The 27,785-nt window shown below is 41.4% G+C and overlaps 1 protein-coding gene across 8 annotated transcripts in view; it reads right to left on the bottom strand.

Annotated features, from left to right (window-relative positions):
* Positions 1 to 27,785, bottom strand: part of TBC1D1 (TBC1 domain family member 1) — a 235,683-nt gene that overhangs the window by 103,066 nt on the left and 104,832 nt on the right. For all 8 annotated transcript variants that reach the window (XM_055434927.2, XM_055434930.2, XM_055434929.2 and 5 more), the window contains 5 exons: positions 15,270 to 15,722; positions 13,267 to 13,356; positions 11,466 to 11,570; positions 10,813 to 10,945; positions 5,853 to 5,944 (listed from right to left, as the gene is read on the bottom strand). In XM_055434927.2, coding sequence (XP_055290902.2) covers positions 5,853 to 5,944; positions 10,813 to 10,945; positions 11,466 to 11,570; positions 13,267 to 13,356; positions 15,270 to 15,722 — 873 coding nt within the window. The remainder of the gene's footprint in view (positions 1 to 5,852; positions 5,945 to 10,812; positions 10,946 to 11,465; positions 11,571 to 13,266; positions 13,357 to 15,269; positions 15,723 to 27,785) is intronic.

Raw genomic sequence — 27,785 nt, 5'->3', positions numbered from 1 at the left:
GAGATACACAAAGCTTGCAGTTTATAAACTTTAGAAATATACTCTTTTTTTATATATAATGAAAGTTTTCCACTGCCCTGCTTCTTTTCTCTCCTTACCCCAAGCCTCTAGCTCACCCTTTAAAACCAAGTCTGGGTGTGTAATAAACAGAGCAACTACACTAGCATCTGAGGCTGAATCAAGGCTGTTCTCAGCAGCCCATCTAACCAAGGAACAAGTTTACCCTCTGTGTCATAGACTTGAAAGAGAGCAGAGGTAACACCAGACCTTCTAACATTCCCTCCCTTAAAAGCAAAGATCATTTTAAATAAGCTGTCCCTGCTACTCAAGGAAATGGTAGTAAATGATCAGAAGAATTCACCCTGAAGTAAACTATAGACTTCAGTTCAGTTCAGTTCAGTTGCTCAGTTGTGTCCGACTCTCCACGACCCCACGAATCACAGCACGCCAGGCCTCCCTGTCCATCACCAACTCCCGGAGTTCACTCAAACTCATGTCCACAGAGTCAGTGATGTCATCCAGCCATCTCATTCTCGGTCGTCCCCTTCTCCTCCCACCCGCAACGTTTCCTAGCATCAGAGTCTTTTCCAGTGAGTCAACTCATCGCATGAGGTGGCCAAAGTATTGCAGTTTCAGCTTTAGCATCAGTCCTTCCAATGAACACCCAGGATTGATCTCCTTTAGAATGGACTGGTTGGATCTCCTTGCAGCCCAAGGGACTCTCAAGAGTCTTCTCCAACACCACAGTTCAAAAGCATTGACTCTTCGGCGATCAGCTTTCTTCACAGTCCAACTCTCACATCCATACATGACCACGGGAAAAACCATTGCCTTGACTAGACGGACCTTGGTTGGCAAAGTAATGTCTCTGCTTTTTAATATGCTATCTAGGTTGGTCATAACTTTCCTTCCAAGGAGCAAGCGTCTTTTAATTTCATGGCTGCAATCAGCATCTGCAGTGATTTTGGAGCCCCAAAAAATAAAGTCTGACACTGTTTCCACTGTTTTTCCATCTATTTCCCATGAAGTGATGGGACCAGATGCCATGATCTTTGTTTTCTGAATGTTGAGCTTCAAGCCAACCTTTTCACTCTCCTCTTTCACTTTCATCAAGAGGCTTTTGAGTTCCTCTTCACTTTCTGCCATAAGGGTAGTGTCATCTGCATATCTGAGGTTATTGATATTTCTCCTGGCAATCTTGATTCCAGCTTGTGCTTCTTCCAGCCCAGATTTCCTCATGATGTACTCTGCATATAAGTTAAATAAGCAAGGTGACAATATACAACCTTGACGTACACCTTTTCCTATTTGGAACCAGTCTGTTGTTCCATGTCCAGTTCTAACTGTTGCTTCCTGACCTGCATACAGGTTTCTCAAGAGGCAGGTCAGGTGGTCTGGGATTCCCATCTCTTTCAGAATGTTCCACAGTTTACCATGTCAATACTGGCTCAATTGTAATAAAGGTACCACACTAAGACAAGACATTAATAGGAAAAACTGGCTTGAAGAGGGGGAAGGGGCATGAGAAGTTTTATGGGAACTCTCTGTATTTCCACCCACTTTTTCTGTAAAACTACTTTAAAAAATAAGTCTATTAAAAAAAAAAAAAAACGCAAGAAAGAGAAGCAGACGGGAATTACGAGGCCTCTGAGCAGGTACCCAAGAGCTGACCCAGTCTTTCCTTCCCTAATCTTCAGTGAAACTTTTGGGCACTCTCACAAGAAAATCTGTATTTCTCTTGGACATACTCTTCACAATCAATTATTTCCAATATCAAAACAGCCTAAGAATGCAGCAGTAAGAGAGGAGCATTATTAGTACATTCTCTTTTCCTCAATATATACATGAAAGAAACTACTGGAATGGACAGAAAATGCAACTACATCGAGCACCACGTATTCCCACAGCTGCTGGCCAGACACCACATCACGGAGCTCTTTAAACACTGCAGGGCAAAGACAGTACGGCTGAGAAGATCGTGCCTGTGGTGTCACACAAGGTCAAGAAATAAACGCTTCCTTAAAATAACTGAAACATGACTACAGGCTACCCTTCCATTGAGTGAAGTCTCTTGAATGCCTCCCAGGGAACTTCACCATTCTCTAAAGGGGAAAATCATTATTTCCTGATGGGGACTAAATCTCATAAACATCCATGAGTCAGAGAGACAGGTCTAAGGAAACTAATGGGGAATCAAGTTGGGTAATATCGCTTTGCAGTCAAAATTAACTTGCTTATTCAAAGCTAACCTATGGAGTCAGGCCAAGAATCAGGATGCCGGTTACCTGGGGCAGGAACAAGGTGGGGTTCTGAAGCTGGAAATGCTCTATTTCCTAACCTGTGTGTTCCTGCAAGGTGCATTCATCTTATAAAAATTCACTGAAATACAGTCAAAATTTTATAATAACTATAAAGTTGTTAAATATATATAACAACTATAAACCTTTAAAACGGATACACTATATAGTATATATTATATAATTACATAACATATATAATTATATATTGCATATAATTATAAACCTTTAAAAACTGTGGTATAATTATATATATAATATATAATTATATATAATATATATATTATTTATATATATAGGCATTATGTATGTAATATCTATAAACCTTTAAAAATTGTCAATCACTAACATTGTGTAACTGAAACTTATACATCAACTATACCTGTTTATTTCACTGAACTACACACCACTGATTTGTATGCTTTTCTATCGTTAGTTCATTTTTTAAGAAAGAACAATACAAAACAACTGCCTGTTAAAAACAACAAAGCCAATTTTGTTCTTAACCTCCTTTCTATGAGGTGTGGGGCTATAAACCGGTCATAAAAGCAATATGAGAGTCAGTTTCCAACACTGTCTATGAATACCAGCATGCTGAGAAGGTCTATGGTCTTCTGAGGAGTCCACTTACAATGCTTAGTTGGACAATGAAATCTTGAACAAATGATTTTAAGACCGTGGAAAAATCCAACTAAGTTCCTATATATTCTGTTCAAGAAGGGGGAAAAGCTCCTCTAGCTATTAATCTTTAACTTGTAGAGTCATGTCATGTTATTTAATTCATTATCAACATTTACTGAGTATACATCTACTTGGTTTACCTACTCAGTTGAGTATTAAGTCATTCCTTGAAATACACTCAATCAGATGAAGAGAATTTGACTACTGAAACATTTTCTTTACCAGCCCTACTCAGCTTGAAAGCAACTTCTCCCCAGGACAACCGACGTGGACTCAGCACATCCGGCCAGCAGGGGACAGCACAGGGACAGAGCCAGATCCCGCCAGCAGGGAGGCTTCTCACATGTCCACTTAGACGTGTTTGGAAACTGTACACTCCAAAAAGGTCATAAATAAAAAAAAGTGGCTCTGCAGTGTCATGAGTTCTCTTAGAGAAGGGTTAGCACATCCACATGCCCATCTGGCACCAAGGCCTCCTCTCAGAACTCAGAGTCAAAGCCAGCTTGTTGCAGCAGTGATAAACCTTAGCATCATCTGCACAGTAATTAATTTATTTTCCTTTATGGTTCCATTTGGGTTGCACTTTTTTCCCCCCATGAAACATTTATTTACAAAAACAGTGAATATGTAAGCTTTGTGCTTAGTTGCTCAGTCATGTCCAACTCTGCAACCCTGTGGACTACAGCCCACCAGGCTCCTCCGCCCATAGAGATTCTCCAGGCAAGAATACTGGAGTGGGTTGCCACGCCTTCCTCCAGGGATCTTCTCAACCCAGGGATTGAATCCAGGTCTCCCACACTGCAGGCAGATTCTTTACCATCTGAGCCACCAGGGAACACCAGTGTATGCTTTAAGTACAATTATTTCAATAGTAATTACATTTGTTTTATAAAAACTTGCCCTTGGAGAATTCCTCAGGAATTCTTTCTCCAGGAAAGACTGAAAGGAAAAATATTAAAATATTTTTATAAAAAATTAAAAATATTCTATTTATAAGAGGTCTCATGACACTGCAAAGCCACTTTTTCCTTATGATCCATTCAAAATGCATGATTTTCAAATGTATTAGCAGGCACTACTACCTAAAAAGAAACTAGTGACTTGGTTTATATTTTATAAAAAACAAGAGGAGTCATTGAGGAAATAACAAGACTATCAATAAGCCATCAGAAGATGAGATCCATGTTAAGTGTGTATTATTCAAAGAGCTACACCTACCAGGATGAAGGACAAAGTACAAGCTGGTTATTCAAAGCCAATGAACAATATGACTTCTTTTTGGTCTTTAATCAAAAAATTACAGAGCCTACTACAACAACACATAGGGCTCCCAATATATTAATTGAATGAATTTTTTGAAGCAAACTTCCGTCACTGATTTTCTCTAAAGTCTCTTTGTTGTAATATATTGGAGTGTCTCTAACTCACATGGATCAAAGAGAACCTCAGAATCACATCCATCAGGAACTTGTCACTGCTGCAGAAGAATAGCTGGGGTGTTACCTTCCCTGATTCACCATACTGTTTGGGGGAAAGTTACACAGTGCTGTCTAAATGAAAAAGAAAGCAAAGTCATATTAGGGAAGGAATGCATCTTCTATGCTTGCTAAAGAGACTTGATGGCACTACAACAAAGTAAGCCAGCATCAGATGAAAAAGGCCCCAGCTCCCATCACAAATGCATTAACCATCAGAAGCAAATTGTCCATCCATTTAAGAATTCTAAGTACCAATCACATTAAGTCTGTCTGACAGTACTATGTGCTTAGAACTCTAAAGATCCTTTAAGAAAATTATGTAGTGTCTCCATTCAGAAGAACACAAGAAAATTTAAAAGCAACTGATAATTGTGAAAATAACATTCTAAGCTATTTATAAAATTCAAACTCTTTCTAATTCTACTGCAGAAGACCAAGGAAAGGAGAACTGAGAACATGTGATTAAAAAGAAAAAGACAATTCTTCAGTTTCTCACTCTTAACAGAAAACAGATCATGGGTCCTGTCTGGAGCCTTTTCCCCAGTGAGGAGGAAGAGAAAACTAACATCCTAGACTTACTGGCCTTCTTGCTTTGTTTGAAGACTCCTCTACGCGCAAAGCGCCTGCCACTCTCCTCCTCACAAGAGACTTATGCTTTGTTCTGCTGCGATCCCCTTCCAAGAAAAAGTGCCACGAAACCACAGAAAACTTCCCTTTGCAAAAGCAGACATGACATTTTTGATGAGCTCATCACAGATTCATAATGAGCGGACTACAGGCATGCCAGCACAGAGTGTGGTCTCCCCGAGATACGTGCACCTAAATGCAAGGATGAGAGTGTCTCCAGGGTGTAAGCAGGAAACCGATGAGCTTGGGTTTTGTCCTACATTTTGTTTTAATGTTTAGATTTGATATACTATATAGTGTAGGCAACATTTAAATGTATTTTCAAAACTGAAAAAAAAAAAGAGGAGGGAAACTTATGTTCAACTTCATGGACAAAATGTTATATCCTTAAGACTCCCACACTGAGGTCTGAAATCCTGAATGGAACGGAGCTGGCAGAAGTCTCTGGGGAGGGTAGTGCTCAGGGACCCAAGTCCAGGGTCCTCTGTCTCCCAGGCTGAGGTGCTTTCTACTTTATAATTTCCTTCCTCTCATTCTTTAAGAGCGCACTCCCCTGGTTTAGTAGTTTTCACATGAAAGCCAAGTTCTGATAGGAGTCTGCAATACTGACCGTGCCCTTGTCCCGAGGCTGTTAAAGCTCAAACCAAGAGGAACTCAGGCCCACGTCCTCAGGGCTCCCACAGGTCTGCTTTGCTACTTTTTATGATAACATTCCACAGAGAAGCTGCCTTTTTTTTTTCTTTCTGGAAATTAAAAACCAGTACTGTACCTGAACCTCCTCAAAAATAGTTGCTTGCTCCTGATTAGTTAATGTTGTCAGGTGCTTCTGGAGTTCCAGTTTGGTTTTGGAAGAATTCATTCCTATTAAGAAAAAAAAAAAAGAGACCTGAGAACACACTACGTAACAGTTACGAGGCAGAGTTAACACCTTCCATTCTCACTCCCTCTCTTACATGTTTGCCCTCCCTCTTTAGGCATTGGAGGTTCTATGGAAATTTTAATCAATAACAATGTCTGTGATGATGATACTGACAAGTAACAGTTTTTGATTGAGCCCTCATGTGCTCGATGCCAACTTACATGTCAGGTTTGTATCATTTCATTTTATACTAGAACAACCTGATGAAGAGGACTTGATTAGCCCCATTTTACAGTTAATAAAACTGAGACCCAGAGAGCTCACAAGACTCCCAAAGACCAACATACTGGACTCTACCTCAGCTTTGCGTGGTTCCAAATCATTTTTTTTTCTACCACTGCTCCATGTTAAAACATCGCACACAACTGGAACACTGTCCTCAGAAAATGATAAAACCTCATGAGTATTATATGTAAACTAGACAATCTCCCTTAAGAAAAAAACACTACTACCCCATCTGAAAACTGACCAACATTCTCCTGCAGGTTAGGCTCTTTCACATAAAAGTGATTCGTGTGGCCAACAACTTTTCTTTACCACCACACACTTATTAATAGTTTTATGACCACATAATTAACATTACAGAGGATTCTGAGAGAAAGTCATTAAAATAAAGCTGCCGTTTTAGTGCCCATCAGAATCTGGTATTTCACAAAGTTCCTTCTCCACACATATATGGCTCAGACCCTGCTCTGCCTTTCCCTGGGGCCGAAGAAAAACACTTGATGAGATTTGGATGAAAGGATTTGCCAACCTATCATGGAAAAAACTGCAGGACTTCCAGGGCAGTCCTGTCCCTGTCCACTCGCCACCCCATCTCCTCCTGAGGGTGAGCCGCTGGGCCAGGCTCTGGGCCAAATTTATCTACATAATGAGGATGGCCAGATGGGACATCTCGGAAATCAAGAACAGGGACCTGGAAATCAGGCTTCTATTTTACAGATGAGTTTGCTGAGGTCCAGAGAAACCAGGCAACTTACAGGTCAGGAGGCCAATTAGCAGCCAAGCCTGTCCCAGAGCCAGCACTCCCTGCTCTCCCTGCCCGACCCTCTGTCACAGAAGGCAGGGGCCCCACCCCTCTCAGCAAGTTGTGGTGAGGCCACCGCCCCAGCTCAAACCACTGCAGCTTCTAGAAGTCCTTCCAGAGGTATTCCCCCACCACCTTTTTTTTTTTTTGGCCAAGAAAACCCTACAAGGCCATCATAAAAATAAAAGCCAGTACTCTTTTTAATGACTGCTGTGCCACTTTACGGAACACCGCATAATCTCATCTAACCCTCAACATAATCCTGGAAGTGGGCACTATGTTCAGTAATCCCAAGGTCCACAGGTGAGGAAACCGAGGCACAATCAAGTCAAATATTTTGTCCAGTGTCATCAGCTACGTAAGGGACAGAGTGAGAATCTGACCCACGTTGATCTGCCTCTAGAGACCACTCCAGAACACTCCACTGCCTCCCTTTACCACACAGTCAAGACACCTGACCCTGGTGACTTCAATACCAAAGTGAACTGCTCAGTGAAATAAGTCAGGCAGAGAAAGACAAGTACGGCAGATTTTTACTTATATGTGGAATCTAAAAACACAAATATAACAAGACACAAATATACCTACAAAGAACAAGCTAGTGGCTGTAGGGCAGAGGGGAAGAAAATAAGTGAAGGTGACTAAGATGTACCAGCGGATTAAACTACCAGTTATAAAATAAATAAGTCACAGAGATGTGATGTATGGCAAAGGGAATGTAGTCAATAATGTTATGATGACACTGTATGATATAGAAGATATAAAAATATCCAATCACCACGTTGTACACAGACACTAATAATATTGGAAGTCAACTATTCTTCAATTAAAAAGGGAGAAGTGATTAAAGGTGCAAAAAGGACAGCTCGATTTGTCAGAGCACAGTTCATTCAGCTACTCCTCTGGCAAGCTGTCAGGTCACAGCAGCCAGGGAAACAGCGATGCCTTCACTGCTGCTGCTGCTGCTGCTAAGTCACTTCAGTCGTGTCCGACTCTGTGCGACCCCATAGACGGAAGCCCACCAGGCTCCCCCGTCCCTGGGATTCTCCCGGCAAGAACACTGGAGTGGGTTGCCATTTCCTTCTCCAATGTGTGAAAGTGAAAAGTGAAAGTGAACTTGTTCAGTCATGTCTGACTCTTAGCGACCCCACCGACTACAGCCTACCAGGCTCCTCCATCCATGGGATTTTCTAGGCAAGAGTACTGGAGTGGCTTGCCAGTGCCTTCTCCGTGCCTTCACTGCACTAACTACTTACAGGCTGAATCCGAACAGTGTTTACATTTATGAGCAAAATTAGCACTCAGAAGTCAATAAATAAAAATCCTCCCTGCATCTGGATGTCAATGATACCGTCCAAGCATCCTCTCGTGGACACACTTGTACTGTTTGATGAAACATTCTCATATGGAGAAAAACCTCAAGAAGAGTTAGACTCATTATACATACTTCTAACAATCTCAGGTGAAATCATACAATACAGTCTACTCTTCATATTCAGCAGGTATGCAGAGATCCTTAGACAGTTCTATCCTTGTATTCAGGAGCTCCCAATTCATTAAGTCCTTTCTGCCCCATCTCAAATCAAAGCTGGTCCTCCAGGCCGCATGCCCGTTCTCCACTGTGCACCCTCCGTGGGGCTTCTCAACACTTTCAGCCACTCCTGGGGGTTTCTGCAGCAAGAAAGCAGCATTCCCCACATGATGCCAAAGGTTTTACAGGTGAGAAGGGCAGCAAGTCAGTCTGCCTTTATGCTGGCCGCCAGAAAAGGCTCTTATTAAAGGGAGCACTGATGAATAGTTTTGCTTTGCCAAAGGCAAATTTACTTGGAGAGCAAAAGGCAACCTCAGTTCAACTTTTTCTTTTTAGTGAAAGTGTAATTTATTCCAAGAATTCCCAAAATGCTCCTCTAAACTTTAAAATAAGCAAAATGCTATATAAATACTAGCAGTTGTAGAGTCCAAACACAGAATCTGTACAGCCGCCCCTCTTATGTGTTTTAAGTGTCCAATGGCACCCACAAGTACAGTCTATTTATTCTACTTTATGGATTTCAGAGCACGTTAACTACATCAGTTGATTAAGAAAATAGTCTTTAAGTCTTTCTTTTTGTGGCCATGTCATTGTTCCTCTCCACTGTTTACGATGTTCTTGGCCAGATCATATGGGTACATACAATGAGCTTTAATAAACAATTTCATTCTATTTGGGGATTTCCTGGTAGCTCAGATGGCAAAGTATCTGCCTGCAATGTGGGAGACCTGGGTTGGATCCCTGGGTAGGGATGCAATCTAGCAAAATGTAAGAACCTGAAACTGTCCATAAAATAATCATTATCTCCCTTACTAACAGCTCTAATATGTGTCATCGATGCTTTAGAAATGCTTCCCATCATGTAGGTAAAATGTACCCTCGCCAGTCTTCTAATTGTGCTAGTTAATGGATGTTTTTACATTATCATAGTTTTCTGCTTTGCTGGATCTTATCCAGTTAAAAGATGAATTAAATGATAACTCCGAAACTACAGCAGCAAAATCCCTATCTTAATTAAACTTTTCAGGTACAGCTCTCTGAAAGCTAAGCCAGACCAAAGAAAGATTTGTCAAGTGGAACTCTGGAACCCTTCCAGCTCCTGCAGGTCAGAATCTGCTTTATCTTCCAAGGCTGAAGTCACTGCAGGCTTCTTAACAAGCTCACAGAGTGCTCTGCCATCATCGTTTACCTTATCTTGACAACCACTAAGGAAAAAACAAGTGATGCTCTCAGATGGGATCTCTTGTTAAAGCACAACTTTTCTTGTTCCCAGATATATTTTGTATCATGTCATCAAGAGGAACAACTAGGAAAACATGGGTGAAAATGTTAATCATTTTGATCCATTTTAAACAGCACTGGAATGCCAGCAAATGAACCTTTGAAGACCTTAAGATGATGTCAATTTGTCTTTAAAAAGGAAAATCAGATACCACTTCACATCCATCAGGATGGTTATCATCCCCAAGCCCCAGAAAGTAGGTTTGCTTATCCCTCAAATGCACAGTAATCCCTTTTCCTTCCACAAAGTGGTGAGGATTAAAAGGATGATAATACATGTTAAAGAAAACAGTACAGTGCCAGGCATATCTTAGGCATGGAAATCACAACATTTATTGCAGTTTCTCCCCAAGCCAAATTCCTAGAAAAACTTGCAGCAACACTTCCCGTGCTCTTTCTCACTGGCTCCTCAACTGCAACCTGCCCTCTGGCCGTTCCTCACCATTAAAACTGCTCTGGAAGAAGCTATCATTGACCTTGAAATGGATGCTCTGTGTGTCCAACTCTTTGCGACCCCACAGAATGCAGCCCACCAGGCTCCTCTGTCCATGGGATTTCCCAGGCTAGAATACTAGAGCAGGTTCCCATTTCCTTCTCCAGGGGATCTTCCCTACCCAGGGATCAAACCTGGGTCTCCTGCGTTGCAGGAAAGCTGCAGTGAGCCACCAGGGGAGCCATGTAATCGGCTCACTCAGTGGTAATTCTTACCTCTCATCTTATTAGACCCCTCCATGGCAGGCAACTGAACACTCACCCCACCATGATTAACGGCGCAACTGGTCTTGTGCCCTGTGTTCCCCTAACTCCTCCACTCTCCTCAGGGCCCCTCGAGGGCAGAGAGTAGCACCTGATATACAGAAGACATCCATCCACGACCCCTGTAACTAACATCAGCCTCCGTGGGACAGAACCTTCCAATGAATTTGCCCAGGTCCCTGAACTCCTGCCCACCACACCCCACCCCGGCTCACCCTCGATCCGCTCACAGAGCTTGTGCAGGCCCTGCAGGGGGCAGCCCTCACACAGCTGGGCTGGCGCCTTCGCTGTCTGCTGCACAGCAGCCACCGTGAAGGCCTGCTTCAGGGTCATCATGATCTCATCCACCTGATCAAAGAGGAGAGAGCACAGGGAGCAGAAAGTCCATTTAAAATGATCTGGCAGAGATTTCAGGACTCTGTGGAAAGACCCAGTACTTAAGATTCTTCTGGACTGTTAGTCACAGGTTAATGGATAATAATCATTAAGAACCACTAGGATTATACATAGTCTAGAAACACTACAAATGCTCAAAGCTTTTCAAGGAGATAAAGTAAAAACTACATGCAAATTATATACTGAACAAAAACCAACTCTTCTGATCAAAAGTCCAAAATGACTTTTGAAAGATGCTAAAGCAGAGGGTGAAAGTGAGCAGACCTTTAAGCATGATGAAAACTGAAAATGTGCACCCAAGTAAGTCTCAAGTGTATATTAGCTGGTTATTAAATAATCACAAAAGTATAATTAAAACCAAATAATTTGTCAGTGAGGCCATATAGTTTTGCTATGTAAAGAAATCAGTGAGGCTGACCTGACATCCCCTGTAGATGAGATTTCAAGGTAAGAAGAGCTCCTTCTCACTTACCAGAGCTTCATTTGCGCACTGAAACACATAACAGACGAAATGAAAGCCTCCACCTCCGGAAGATTCACGGCAGATGAACCCAAAGTGGTCCACGTGTCTAATACCCTGTGGAAGGCAGGGACGAGAGCAAGAATGGTAAGTTGTACCCAGAGGAGGCACCACTGCCACACGTGCAGCTGAAGACTCACACGGCATGGTTTTAAAGGACACTATGAAATTACCATTTTCTCAGATGTTTTAAATATCTAAAAACATCTCTCAAATATGAAATTCTACTAAAATGTTACTCCTCTGACTATCCCCACAATAAGAGAAGCAGGAGCTGAAAACCAGAGCTTTTATCCTCATTTAGTAGTGAGAGGGAATGGAGAAAAGCTGACACAGAAAAATGAGAACTTAAGTGTTAAGGAATAAGTAGATGAGAGAGTAACAAAGAAACACAACTGCACACACACACAAGCAAACACATGGAGACACAAAAATTAAAGGAAAGGATTTAAAATATTTGTACTCCTAAAATAACAAACAAGTAAATCCTGAAATAAACTTATACACACAAAGAACAGAGATATTTTCAAACATAAGATATTAAGGCCAAAGCTGTACCACAGTTTCATAAGAGCTCTTTTTAATAAATATTAATATGTAGGCTTGTATTGAAAGTATCAGCTAAGAACCACCTTAACACAGATAAGACATCATCCATAAATATTAATCTACAGCATCTCCTAAAAGCATCAGCATTCAGAGTGTTGACAGCCTGAAGGGCAGGTGATCATGCAAACTGGTAAACATCCTTTAGGAAATAATAAAACTACCATATGAAAAAGCAAATATTTAACATTACTATTTCAACAGAAATACAAGCAAATCAGGAGAAAATGTCTATGGAGAATCTCACTTTCAGGTCAAATGTTTCCCAATAAACGCGCAATCACTGACACATCCCGGCATTGCCATCGGTGTTCTCCAATGGCAAGTTAAGCATATGCAAGAGGTTACGCCAAAGGAGAATACGATTTGGAAAAAACATTTTCTTTGTAAATGGTTCTCTAGTCGATCTTATGCATGAATGCTGTTTTTACCTTTGGGGGGAAAAATTCCCTATTGAATCATTATATAGATCACATTATAAATCAACAATTAGAGTTTCATTATATCTTATTAATTTTGAGAAAATGAAAATGATTTCAGACTTTTTAAAACTACCCAAATAGTAACACATTTTTACTAGGAAGATTCTGAGTAAAGTTGTCATAGCTCATTATAACTGACAGATTCTCCAAATCTCTCTATGAAACACACCCAGGAGATTTTCAGGAAAGAACTCAAGTAGACACTGTACTCGAAGGAAAACTTCCTCAAAGGTACTCATTATTTATTATATTTTAGGGAAGAAGAAATAATGATCTTGGTCTCCCAAAAGTCATGAATTTTTATAAAGTAAAAATAAGTATTTTTAAAAATACATTAGTGTGTATGAATGTATATATAAATATGCATATAGACACACATACATGCACATACACCTGGAAATCATGACTGTGGACCATTACTACCAATGACTGGGGAAAAAAAAGAAAAGGAGACCTACTTTCTCCAGTAAGTTATGGTTGCTAAAAGCAAAATTTTTAACTTCAGAATTATATTTTGCCTTAATATACAAAAGGAAATGCAAGATCACAAACCCAGCACTTAGAAAGCATACATCTTGTGACCTTAGCCACTTTGGTTGAATGACAGTAAAATAATTCATTAAAAAATTCAATCACAGTTGAGCTGAAAACCCATGTCCATTTACCTGAGAGCAAAAGGATATCTCCTTAAAATTTTTCTGCAACGCTATTTTTTTGGTGTCAGGACTGATGAGGTAAACTTCAGATTGACCAATCTTAAAAGACAAAGAAAGAAAGAAACTAGCTTTGTGTGAACACTGAATTCAGATTTATTATACAAACTTTCTCAATTCATGACCTAGGAAAATAAAGAATCAATGGCTCAAGCTCCTATTGAACAGTGACCATATCATGTAGAAGACCACTTCCAGGTCACACTCTATTCTACAGGCTTCGGGGGGCAGACAACCATCCGTGTGCTCCCCTTCATCAGCCAGCAGTCTCGAGGTGAAAGGACCAAATATCCCAAAGTTAGTCAAAAAGCCTCGGGTTCCCACAGCTCCCCTTGGTCAGAAAGAGAGGTTTCTGCATAAGTGAACCTCCAAGGATACAGGAGCTTCTCTTTTAAAATTTCCAGGACAATTCCTAATGATCAGAAAAGTCTTCTTAAATTAATGTTAAAAAGCTACCATTTGTTGAGTACATACTCTGTTAGGTACTCACTCCTGCTTATCTGACTTCCTGAAAAAGTTAACAGTGTTAGCACAAACTGTCTTACAGACGAGGGTCAGCCTAACAGATCTCCATTAGAGCAGGGGACTGTGTCGCAATAACCACACAGTTAACTGTGCAGCTTCCCTCCCTCCCCTGCTGTTCCCTGAACCCAGGATGCTCCTCTGGCTGGCCACAATGACACCTCTGCTCAGTGAAAATCACTGCCTTCAGAAAGCCCTGATTCCTCAGAAGCCCTCACAGCATTCTTTACTTCTCCTTTGCAGCATTTATCACAATTTTAGTGAGACAATTACTCGTACAATCAGTTGTCAGTCTCTCACTGGAATCCAAATTTCACGTGGGCAGAGATCATGCCTGTTCTGTTCATTGCTGTATTTCTATCATGTTGCAAGGGACCCTGTAGATAGTATTTACATAATAAGTACTTGAAAATAAATGCACTAAGCAGCTTTCCCAGTGACACCAAGAGGTTTTGGTGGGGTTTTTTTTTAAACACAGATCACACATTACAACACCAGTCTGACTGCCAATGTAGCACTCTTTTCAGTATACTAGGTCAACCATGAAAAGAGGAAGAAATTGGCCCTCTGACACTCCATCTCGATCTCAAACGTGTATATCTACACAGCCAGCTTCCTCATCACTTGGCCCTGAGTTAGGCATGGAAACGTTACTTTTAAGCACACTTTGCTCTCTCTCTAGACTATCAGTCAGCCTTAGGCCAAAGATGAGACAGAGAAGGCTGAGAACAATCTGCTTCCCATACTGGAGAGGCCAGCTCACTAGGGAGCCAGCTGAGTCCCATCAGCTCAGACCCAGAGGACTCCCAGGAGAGCAACCTTTCCAGAACAGCTGGGATCAGCCTGGAACCCAGGAGCCTCAACTGCCAGGGACAGCCTCCTGCCCATGCCTTTTCTGGCATTTGGCTCACTGTCAGTTTATCAAATCATTTCTAGAAAAGAGTAAGCAGCTGGCTAAACTAATACTGTAGTTTGGGTATCAATTTCAAATATCATGTTATCCCCAATTAACCAGGTAACAAAGTGTAAGTAGTTTTACAAATTAATAAAAATAGTAAAGAAGGGGTATTTTCCAAAAATTTTTGCTGAACTAGATTACTTGAAATATGTTTTAAAAAAAAAACCTTTGGAGCCTCTTTTACACACATTAACTGATTGTTCCACATTGAAAAAATGTCTTCACCACCATGTGGGAGGGGTATAAAAATCATACAGGATGTAAGATAGATTCTGTTACCCCTTGATGATTTCCAAGGCTAATGGGGACTAAATAAGGATTCTATCCTGATAAAAGAATTATTCAGAATAAAAATATACGAATTCACACATAAATCCAAAAGCAATTCACAGATGATCTTTGTTCGGCTAAGCAGATTTTCTTTTGAACACACAGACCAGACTGGGGATGCGCAGGAGGCTGGATAATATTTTACCGTGAAGAGCATAGTTCGATTTTCCTCAATATCTGTCGGCTGCACAATATTGTGTCCACTAATCAGGTGGTTCTCGATGTCGCTCTCCTCAAAAGAGCTGAAGAAACTGCTACTCCGCAGGCCTGCATCCTGAAACTCCTTTCGGAAGGCCAAGGAGCGCAGCCCGGGCTGCGAGAAGGACTTGCGCATCGGCCGCGGGCCCCGCTCCCCGTCCCCTGGTGGCTGCAGCGCAGACCGGAACTGATCCGAGGCGCCACCGCTCACGTGACTGAAGCCTTCGATGCACTCATCGATCAGGGCGGGTGGAGCCTTCCTGTGCGCCACTGCCACGCGGCCGCAGAACAGCACCTCGAACTTCTTGGCGAATGTGTCATCGAACTCCGAAGGGCAGCGGAGCTCCTCCTGGCGGGCGATCTTACCAGCCTGCCGGATGGAACTGATGATCTCAGGCACCTGCCGGGAAAGGAAGGAACGTCATTCGGAACCTGCTGTGGTTGGGCTTCCCTGGTAGCTCAGCTGGAAAAGAATCCGCCCGTAATGCAGGAGACCCGGTTTGATCCCTGGGTTGGGAAGATCCCCTGGAGGACGGCATGGCAACCCACTCCAGTATTCTCGCCTGGAGAATGCCATGGACAGAGGAGCCTGGCAGGCTACACACATAAGTGGGGTAGCAAAGAGCTGGACAGGACTGAGCGACTAAGCCCAGCACAGCACAGTGGTTGGGACGCACAGGCACTGCATCCACAGGAGCCACGTCATGCTCCCCACATCCATGCACTGCATATTTCACCACATGGGGCCAAAGGAGAAGCCCACAGAGCTCCAGGGCAGGAGCGGGAAAGGCATGACTCCCTTCCGTGCCGGGGATATGCTAGGGGATCCACGTGCCTGCAAGCTTAAGCAATGAGTCCACAGACACAGCAAGTTAAATCCAGGCTGGCCCCCCCACTTCAGAGCCAAAGGTCTTTTCCAAGAAGCTGTCACTCTCCCTTCAAGAGGTCTGTCACCAAAAGTATATGCAGTTATTCTAGATTTCGTGGCAGTACATCTTGGCAGTGCATCAAATCTTCTAAAATAAATGACAGGACGAGGATAACAAGACTGAAATTACCTTACACAACCTTTCTTCTAATCATAACATCATTATTTTCTCTAATGACAACTGACAATTTATTCCTCAGTTTCACATTCCCTAATAGTTGAACAGTACTGACTACACAGCTAGGAGGTTTTAATCAAGGAATAAGCAACCCATGACAATATCATTATCAAGGCAACACACTGGTTTCTTTCCACTGAACTTCTAAAGCCTTTGGTTCCTAATGTAGTCATGATCAAGAGAATGAACAAAAGAGTCTCATGTACTATTGTCAGCCCAACTGCTATACCCGCTCATCATTAGCTTCTCACAAGATCCTTCAAAGCCACAGAAAGAGACGAACGAGTCCTCCACAGAATGAATAAGCATGTGTCCAATCATCTGGAAGACATACGGCCACAGCACTAACACAAGACAGCCGTGAATGCATTTTCATAAGGAAGGGCCTAGCTTTTGATATGACCTATTAAATAACACCCAAAGCCATTTTTTCCTTTTCTCTAAGAAAATCCAATTGAACACCCAATACCCATAGGCCCATTGTCTTTTTAACATTACAGAAGGAAAAGAAAACCAAACCCGTTTCAATTTAGGTCAAAGATCAATATATACAGTAAAGGGAGGTGGTTTCAGTAGATCTGAAAAAACGTATATTCTGTGTTCATAACATAATCCCCAAAGACCCAACTCAAAAGACTTCTCTGTGATTTCATATCATGCACACCTTAAAGATAATCTCTGCTGAAAAGATTAAGATATATCCTTTCAAGGTACTTTATCATACAAAAAGTCAAAACATCTTTCAGTTCAGTTTAGTTCAGTTGCTCAGTCGTGTCCGACTCTTTGCGACCCCATGAATCACAGCACACCAGGCCTCCCTGTCCATCACCAACTCCCGGAGTTCACTCAAACTCATGTCCATCGAGCCGGTGATGCCATCCAGCCATCTCATTCTCTGTCGTCCCCATCTCCTCCCTCCCCCAATCCCTCCCAGCATGGGTCTTTTCCAGTGAGTCAACTCGTCGCATGAGGTGGCCAAAGTATTGGAGTTTCAGCTTCAGCATCAGTCCCTCATATTTTATATTTAAAAAAATTAATTCCTGAAGCATAAGACCTAAATGACACTAAGGAAGCCAGAATTTCAACATCAAGCATCCACGTGCACTGAGTATCGAACAGCTTGGGCTGTGGCTCATTCCTCTACATACAAATAATTACACATCTTGCAAAGGCCTAAAAGTTATTCATAAATATAAAAGACAAAGAAGAAAGACGTAGAAAGTCTAGATTTCATTCACACGTTTGCCAGTCACTACAGGACCTTGGCAAAAACAGCCTCAGTTTTTCTCTTTTGGGGGGAAAATAAAATTCTTAAAAAGATTTTCAGGTAACAGTTGTTTCTGTGAGCATAAAGAATAATGATTCTTTCAAAAAAGAAAAACAGTTCATGCAAATAATAGATGCTTTTCTAAGCAAATGGGTAAAATTATTTTATCAGGAGTCACATGAATCTTCCTAATTATTAACCCCACTCGCTGAACAGGAAATTCAAAGCTTACTCAGTCTTTTGAGGTTTCTTACAATACCCGACTTTCTATATGCTGGGTCTTCCCACTGCATCTGAAGTGAGTAATGGTGTCTTTCATTACATATCAAAGGGGAGAGAAAATGTGTGAAGTCATATGAATTTATGGTGACTCGGTAATAAAGTACAAACACAAGCAAGACACAAATTAGAGAACTTGCTTTTTCCGTCTCTTCACAAAGTCAGAAGAGGCTAAAGAGTACCTGGGTCCTAGGCAGACAGAGCTGTGCTATCGTCCTTTTCCCAGCCAGCAATCTTTTTCCTATCCTTTAATCAGAATCTTCAAAAGATAATGCTTTAGACAAAAACCAGAGCCTCCCTCTTCCTGAGCTGGTAAGCTGTGTGGATATGGGTGCAAAGGAGATAACTGGGCTTAAAAAAATCTCAGGGATCCTGACAAGAATGTAACAATTTCAAAATATTTGAAGGCATAGTACCAAACACAGTTTCAACAATAAACTGTAAACAGTTTAAAATCTAACATTTTAAAAACATTTCTGTAAATCATTCATGTATACAAGAGACTAAGTAAAAAACAGGCTACACTTATGTCTAAAGAGAAGTGAAGTGAAAGTCAGTCGTCTCTGACTCTTTGTGACCCCATGGACTATACAGTCCTTAGAATTCTCTAGGCCAGAATACTGGAGTGGGCAGCCTTTCCCTTCTCCAGGGTATCTTCCCAAACCAGGGATCGAACCCAGGTGTCCTGCATTCAGGCAGATTCTTTACCAGCTGAGCCACAAGGGAAGCCCCCATTTATGTCTAATTTTGCAAAACTTTGATAGTTTAGTTCTGCTTACCAGAACAGACCTGGGTACTGCTTTTAGAAAAATGAAGCCATATGACAAACCCACAGCTAACGGCATACACAACAGTGAAAAGCTGAAAGTATTCACTCTAAGATCAGGAACAAGATAAGGATACCCACTCTCACCACTTTCATTCAACATAGTTTTAAAAGTCCTAGCCAAAGCAAGCAAAGAAAAAATAAAAAGAAATCCAAACTGTAAAAGAAGAAAACTGTCACTGTTTGCAGATGACATGATACCATACATAGAAAATCCTAAAGATGCTACTGGAAAACTACTAGAGCTCATTAATGCTCTAGCAGAAATCCGTGAAGTTTCAGGCTACAAAATTAATACACAGAAATCTGTTCCATCTCAGCACACTAACAACAAAATATCAGAAAACGAAATTAAGGAAACAATTCCATTTACCATTGAATAAAAAAAAATACTATACTGAGAAATAAACATACCTACATTCAGAAAACTAAGATCATGGCATCTGGTCCCATCACTTCATGGGAAATAGATGGAAAAACAGTGGAAACAGTGTCAGACTTTTTGGGGGGGCTCCAAAATCACCGCAGATGCTAACTGCAGCCATGAAATTAAAAGACGCTTACTCCTTAGAAGGAAAGTTATGACCAACCTAGATAGCATATTAAAAAGCAGAGACATTACTTTGCCAACAAAGGTCCGTCTAGTCAAGGCTATGGTTTTTCCCGTGGTCATGTATGGATGTGAGAGTTGGACTGTGAAGAAAGCTGATCACTGAAGAATTGATGCTTTTGAACTGTGGTGCTGGAGAAGACTCTTGTTAGTCCCTTGGACTGCAAGGAGATCCAACCAGTCCATTCTAAAGGAGATCAATCCTGGGTGTTCACTGGAAGGACTGATGCTAAAGCTGAAACTGCAATACTTTGGCCACCTCATGCGAAGAGTTGACTCACTGGAAAAGACTCTGATGCTGGGAGGGATTGGGGGCAGGAGAAGGGGACGACAGAGAATGAGATGGCTGGATGGCATCACCGACTCTGTGGACATGAGTTTGAGTGAACTCCGGGAGTTGGTAATGGACAGGGAGGCCTGGCGTGCTGTGATTCATGGGGTCGCAGAGAGTCGGACACAACTGAGCGACTGAACGGAACTGAAGGTGAGAAAAAATCTGTACTCCGTAAACTTTAATACACTGATGAAAGAAACTGAAAACAATGCAGACAGATGGAAAGATATACTATGTTACTGGACTGGAAGAATCAATATAGTTAAAATGATTACACTACCCAAGGCAATCTACAGATGCAATTCAATCCCTATCAAACTACTAATGACATTTTTCACATAAGTAGACTAATTATATATAATGGAATACCACTCAGCCATAAAGAAGAATGAAAATTTACTATTTGCAGTAACATGGATGGACTTGGAGGGCATTATGCTAAGTGAAATAAAACAGAGAAATCACTTATATGTGTGTGACATCAATTTTATGTGAAGTTTAATAAAATGGGGATTCCCTGATGGCTCAATTGGTAAAGAATCCTGCAATGCAGGAGACCCAGTTCAATCCCTGGGTGGGGAAGATCCCCTGGAGGAGGGAATGGCAACCCACTCCAGTATTCTTGCCTAGAGAATCCCACGAACAGAGGAGTCTGGCAGGCTGTGTCCACGGGGTTGCAAGAGTCAGATATGACTGAGCACACACACACACAAAATACAACAAACTAATAAAAAAAAAAAAGAGCCAAGTAGATCCACAGATATAGAGAACAAACTAGGAGTGGGGAAAGGAACAATATAAAGGTAGGAGAGCATGAGGTATAAATTAATGGGCATAAGACAGACTCAAGAATGTACTGTACAACACAGGGAATATAGCCAACATTTTGTAATAACTGTAAATGGAAAGTAGTCTTTTAAAATCACATAATTTTTTTAAAAAATGAAGGTGTAACGTCCACTTATGATGAAATCTCTATTCTTTATAACTCTGTCCTGGACTCACCTATACTATTACTTGTAACATAAAGGAAATGGGTCATTTATTTCATTTTATTTCCAAATGTCATCCTAGGTATAACTGGATGCCAAGAGGCAGGGATTCAGAAGTGTGAGATCAACACAAGATAGCCCTGCCTCAGAAGGGAGTGGGGCCTGGAGGAAGGTTTGGTTAGAATCTTTACAGTAACTGAGATAGGGTCTGCTGGGAACCTGAACTAAGCAGCAAGCACTGCAAGAGAAAAAAAGGCAGCAGGAAAGATTCTGGAAGACAGACTCACAAGACCTGGTGACTACCTGGATGGGGGAGTTGGGGACATGGGAGATTGCATGGGACTCACAGATGCTCTGGTTTAGGCTTCTTCGTTAGGGAATACACAAGCAGCAGGTCTGGGGAGAGATTACAGTGAGCTCCCCTCCTGTCCATGTTGAGTACAACCAGAAGGACTTGAAAGTAAAAACATGTGGTGGGCAGCTGGACAAGCCAGCCTGGAGTCCAAGAGAGGAGATCTCGACTGGACATCAACAGCCTATGTATGCAGACGGGAGGTGGCTGATGCCCTGGCAACAGAAAAAGGGAAAGTAAAGGAAGTGAGCTAAGAGGGGATGTTAGGATACACCCACATTTCAGGTATAAAGAAACTGAGGGAACACGGCAGAGAAGCAGGAGGGCAGGCATGCAGGAAGATGCCAGAGATGGAGAGGGAAACAAGCACTCCTTCTTGGGGTGTGGGGCGGGGGCGCTGAGTAAGAATAAACAGAGGGCTGAGACGGGTCTGCTGGAGTTGGCAGCTTGTGTAAAACATAAAGCAGGGATGCCCACAATGACCCTCCAAAACAAGCAAGCAACGGAAAAATGTCTCAAGGTGAACTTTTAGTCTATGAGAACGTATACTTCAAGTTATAATATTTATTGCAAATACACAGATGCTTTAAGGGCAACTATGCTGAGGTCAGTAGTGTTTATTCCCACTGATATGATCTGGGTACTTTCAATAAAAATCTTTTTTTAGTCACAGCAATAATATCTACGTCATTTCTGACGGCAGATAAAGTAAATCAAAACTAATGGCAGCAAAAACAAGAAAGTGAAAAGCATTTTGCTGAGATAAATTCATAAGGATTTCAGATTTGGTTTTCCTTCTTTTAACAATGGGCATCGCAATAAAAATGTTAACTGAAATGAATTGCCAATAATGAAGAAACAAACTCTGTTTTAAACATAAAAAATTTATTGAACTACTCTTCTGTCAGCCTATTTATGTTAAAGGTCATTTTTACGTCTGCACTTCTTTCACAGTCAAAATAAGTTTCTTTTGAATTCACAAACTAACAAATGCACAGTATAGTATGAAGTTTCTGTAGCAGGCTTGTGAATATTGTTTAATAAGTAGTCAGAAAATGATAATCTAAGAGAATTAAAATACTCATTTCTGCAAATAAAATCCTTATTTAAACCTTCGGGTCAAATTTCTTTTTAAAGATTTGAGGATTTTAAAGGATTATAAGCACACTGCAAGTGTAATTTTATTCACAAGGACTTAGGAAAGAGCCCATGAAACATTATTTAGGGTGAAAAGCCATTTTATTGAACATTTACACTTGTGATTTTCTGCCAACTAGTAACAAATATTAAAAACCACGTTTTGCCCATTGGATGAAATGTTCCCTCACTGCAAGGAGTTAAAACGAGCTCTTCAAATAGAAAACAATCATTTCAGATAATTATTTCCCAGAAGAAACAGACTTGTTTTGTTTTCGTTCGTAATAAGTGGTCATTTGTATTTGTTGGTCATAAACAACAGGGTAAGAAAATGAAATTAAACCATGTCTCCTCACTCTAGCTTACATGCCTTGAATTTCATACAGAACACTTAAGAAAACATCTTTAGTGCTCGATACTTCGATTATTTAAAGAGAATAAGACTGCTGTCTGATATTCTCGACATGACACATGTGAGCATTCCTATCATTCAACAGTTTGGCCTATCGAGACTAGATCTGACATAAAGATGTGAATACACCACATACAGTGAAGAAGACGAGCCTGCTCCTGACCTGAGCAGAGGTTCAAGTGCAGGGAGGAAGAGACTTGTCGGAATGTGTGGTTTCCAGTGTGCACTGCAGAAGCCTGGTCCCCAGAAGAGGTCTGGCGTGCTCCTCCCAGGTAACCGATGCCCCTGCTTCTGCTGTGAGCTTACAGTTAGCCAAAGGTCAGATGAATGCGCTACATCTTCCTGACAGATGTGCTGTGATCTGGCTGGGGAAGCACCTGGCATGTCAAAAACGCTGATGACCGCTGGCCCCTAACGCAGCCCTCATACCCTGGGTCAGCCCTCATACCCTGCCTCATCTGTCCAGCCTCCGGGTAAAACAGAAGTAGTAGCATTCAGCCGCCCTGGTTCTAATATGACAAACTGGATAAACTCTCTTCTTCGAAGCTTTTAAACCTCAAGGAATGATGCAATGCAAACACAAAATCCTGTATCATAATATGAAATAATCGTTTGAAAGGTTCCCTACAACCTTCTGGCTAAACCAGCACTTTTCTACAAACACTTAAAACAATGAGTATAAAATCCAACTTATGAAGTGATTTAACAGCTGCAGGAGCTAACACAAGAAGGTGGGAGAATATATCGCTGTTCAGTTCAGTTCAGTTCAGTCGCTCAGTCGTGTCCGACTCTCCGCGACCCCATGAATCACAGCACGCCAGGCCTCCCTGTCCATCACCAACTCCCGGAGTTCACTCAAACTCATGTCCACAGAGTCGGTGATGCCATCCAGCCATCTCATTCTCCGTCGTCCCCTTCTCCTCCCGCCCCCAACCTTTCCCAGCATCAGAGTCTTTTCCAGTGAGTCAACTCGTCGCATGAGGTGGCCAAAGAATTGCTGTTTCAGCTTTAGCATCAGTCCCTCCAATGAACATCCAGGATTGATCTCCTTCAGAATGGACTGGTTGGATCTCCTTGCAGTATAAGGGACTCTCAAGAGTCTTCTCCAACACCACAGTTCAAAAGCATCGATTCTTCGGCGGTCAGCCTTCTTCACAGTCCAACTCTCACATCCATACATGACCACGGGAAAAACCATTGCCTTGACTAGACGAACCTTGGTTGGCAAAGTAATGTCTCTGCTTTTTAATATACTATCAAGGTTGGTCATAACTTTCCTTCCAAGGAGCAAGCGTCTTTTAATTTCATGGCTGCAATCAGCATCTGCAGTGATTTTGGAGCACAAAAAAATAAAGTCTGACACTGTTTCCACTGTTTTTCCATCTATTTCCCATGAAGTGATGGGACCAGATGCCATGATCTTTGTTTTCTGAATGTTGAGCTTCAAGCCAACCTTTTCACTCTCCTCTTTCACTTTCATCAAGAGGCTTTTGAGTTCCTCTTCACTTTCTGCCATAAGGGTAGTGTCATCTGCATATCTGAGGTTATTGATATTTCTCCCGGCCATCTTGATTCCAGCTTGTGCTTCTTCCAGCCCAGCGTTCCTCATGATGTACTCTGCATATAAGTTAAATAAGCAAGGTGACAATATACAACCTTGACGTACACCTTTTCCTATTTGGAACCAGTCTGTTGTTCCATGTCCAGTTCTAACAGTTGCTTCCTGACCTGCATACAGGTTTCTCAAGAGGCAGGTCAGGTGGTCTGGGATTCCCATCTCTTTCAGAATGTTCCACAGTTTATTGTGATCGACACAGTCAAAGGCTTTGGCATAGTCAATAAAGCAGAAATAGATGTTTTTCTGAAACTCTCTTGCTTTCTCCATGATCCAGCGGATGTTGGCAATTTGATCTCTGGTGCCTCATATCGCTGTTAAGAACATGAAATTGCTTTGTAAGTTTTCTAAAACACTTTTTTAAAGCTAAGACATTTTGAATGGTCAGCATAAACACTGACAGAAGTCACTAAAAGGTCAACCTGGGAACATAAGTGCTCAAAATCTAAACCTCTTAATTTAATGCACTGATTTGTAACTCAGTGCACACTAGAGAGGCAGATAAACTTACAACGAGTAACTATTATCTAGTTTTCATCAGTCTAGGTGAAGCAGTCTGTGGAGGTGGGGCCCTGGCACCTGAGGTTTTCAGAAACATCTAAGAGCTCTCAGGGGCAGAATTCCAGATTTACCACCTGTCCTCTGTCATGCCCGGAGGTAAGGAAGACACTCCTCACCCTGCCTACTACATCATCACACCCAAAATCCATGGGATTCTTAAGAACCTAGGCAAACTGTGAATAGCAGCGAAGCAGCTCAACTCACAGAACCAGACCCTGCTTACAGCAGAGATGAACAAACCAGTGAAGTCAAAAACACAAAACTCGCCCCACAGATATCTGGCAAGCTATGTATACCATTTAAGGGCAAATTTGACTTGCAAATAAATTCACTGTATTTCAGAAGTCCCAAACTATTAAATACAGAAGAGCAAGTGCCTTGTAAGAAACATTACTCTATATTTTTGACCAAATCTTAGAGACATCAAAATAACGTTTCCAAGATTAAGAAACATTCACAAATATAATGAACCAGCAGTTTACCATAGCAATCATGCGTTCTGCACGTTACACAATCTTTGAAAAAGGACTCTAGGGTCCTTTTTCTACAAAACAGGGGAACTAAAACATGTAAATACGCTACAAGTAACTATTTTAAAAAAAGTGCTGTTTCCTTCTCCAGGACAAATGCCATAATCGGTTTCAATAAATGATGCCCTGTATGTAAATAAATGGAGTTAGAACAACACCCTAATACCATGTACAAAAAATAATCAAAATAGCTTAAAGACTTAAACATAAAACATGATACCATAAAACTCCTAGAAGACAGCATAGGCAAAACATTTTCTGACATAAATCGTATCAATGTTTTTATTAATTAGTTCAATCTCCCAAGGCAATAGGAATAAAAACAAAACCAAACAAATGGGACCTAATCAAACTTACAAGCTTTTGTACAGCAAATGAAACCATTAAAAAAAAAAGACAACCAATGGAATGGGAGAAAATACTTAACAAATGATGCAACAGACACAGGCTTAATCTCCAAATAGCTCATAACAACTCAACAATAAAAAAACAACTCACTCAAAGAATGGGCAGACGACCTTAACAGACATTTCTCCAAAGAAGGCACACAGATGGCCAGTAGGCTCATGAAAAGATGCTCAACATCACTAATCATTAGAGAAATGCAAATCAAAACTACAATGAGGTACCACCTCACACCAGTCAGAATGACTACCATTAAAAAGTCTACAAATAACAAATGCTGGAGAAGGTGTGGAGAAAAGGGAACCCTCCTACACTGTTGGTGGGAATGTAAATTGGTGCAGTCACTATGGAAAACAGTATGGAGGCTCCTCAAAAAACTAAACATAGAGCTTACCATATGATCCAGCAATCCCACTCCTGGGAATATAGCTGGACAAAACTGTAACTCAAAAAGATATACGCACCCCTATGTTCATAGCAGCACTATTCACAATAGCCAAAACATGGAAACAACCTAAATGTCCATGAACAGAGGAACGCATAAAGACGATGCAGTACATACATACAGAAAAGAGCGAAATAATGGCATCTGCAGAAACAAGGATGTAAGTAGAGACTGCCATACTAAGTGACGTCAGTCAGAAAGAGGAAGACAAATGCCATGTGACGCCACTCGCACGTGGGATTTAAAAAGCGGCACAGACGCACCTATCTACAGAACAGACTCAGACAGAGAGCAGACCTGCAGTTGCCGAGTGCAGGGCGGCGCGGGTGGGGGGGGGGGGGGAGAGGGGGGATGGGCTGGCAGATGCAAACTATTACATTTAGAGCGGATGAACAACTAAAATCCTAATGCACAACACAAGGAGCTATATTCACTATCCTGTGGTAAGTCATAATGGAAAATAACATGAAAAAACAATGTATATATGTATATAACTGAGTCATTCTGCTATACAACAGAGATTGGCATGAGATTGTAAATCAACTCTACTTTAACAGGAAAAAGTATGCCCCTCTGAACTGTCACTGAGAAAAGATCTTCAATAAAGGACTATTTGGTCACACAGTATGCATTTATAAACAACAGCGAAACCTGCTAGAGCACTGGGCACCAATACTGCTTTGTTTCTCCCTAAAATCCCTCAGGACCACACATTAAACTCATTAAAATTGATTTTCAAGCTAATGAGTGCCCATGTGTCATCTTTTCATGTCCAGATCAATAATCTTCGAGAAAAGGAGAATATGGACCTTCTATAAAGTGACAGACACATGAATGCTTTTCACTGTTCTCCTTTATTTCTCAAAAGTCCTTGAAAATCTCAGAGCAGTTAAAACACCAGTGGCCTGCAGTATGAAAACAAACAAGCTGCTCTCTATGCAATAACATGGGTAAATACAAACACCACATTGACTGAAAACAACAGGTATAAAAGAATCACATGGTGCAATTCCATTTTTGGCAAATTTCAAAAACAGGAAAAACTAAACTACGACAAATAGGAAGCAGAATAGGGATTACCTCTGGAGGAGGGAGAGCTTTGAGGGGGCTGTGACGGGGCCTTCTGGGCTATTGTTTATTGATCTGTTTGCTAGCCATATAAGATTATTCAAACTGTAAAGTCACTGAGTATATATAATTTACGTATAATTCTATTTGGTACACTTCAATGAAAACTATACCAAAAAGAAGTATTTTTGCAGGCATGGTTCAATACAATTGAGAAGGGGACAGTGGCTCAGATGGTAAAGAATCTGACTGCAATGCAGAAGACCCAGGTTCAATTCCTGGGTCAGGAAGATCCCCTGTAAAAGGAAATGGCAACCCAACCAGTATTCCGGCCTGGAGAATTCCATGGACAGAAGAGCCTGGAGAGCTATGGTCCATGGGGTCGCAGAGTCAGATATGACTGAGCAACTAACACTTTCAACAACTAGCCCAGTGTTACCCAGCTAATAAGGAGAGGAGCCAGAGGGAATAAACCTGATGCTGGACACATCCTCTTTCTGCCACACCAAACCTTCACTCTCAAG

This window comes from Moschus berezovskii, chromosome 5 (genome assembly GCF_049115385.1).
Source record: "Moschus berezovskii isolate FMDL1 chromosome 5, NW_MosBer_1.0, whole genome shotgun sequence".
Taxonomy (NCBI): Eukaryota; Metazoa; Chordata; class Mammalia; order Artiodactyla; family Moschidae; genus Moschus; species Moschus berezovskii.
The sequence above is the reverse complement of the archived record's forward strand: the minus strand, read 5'-3'. Positions and strand labels throughout refer to the sequence as shown.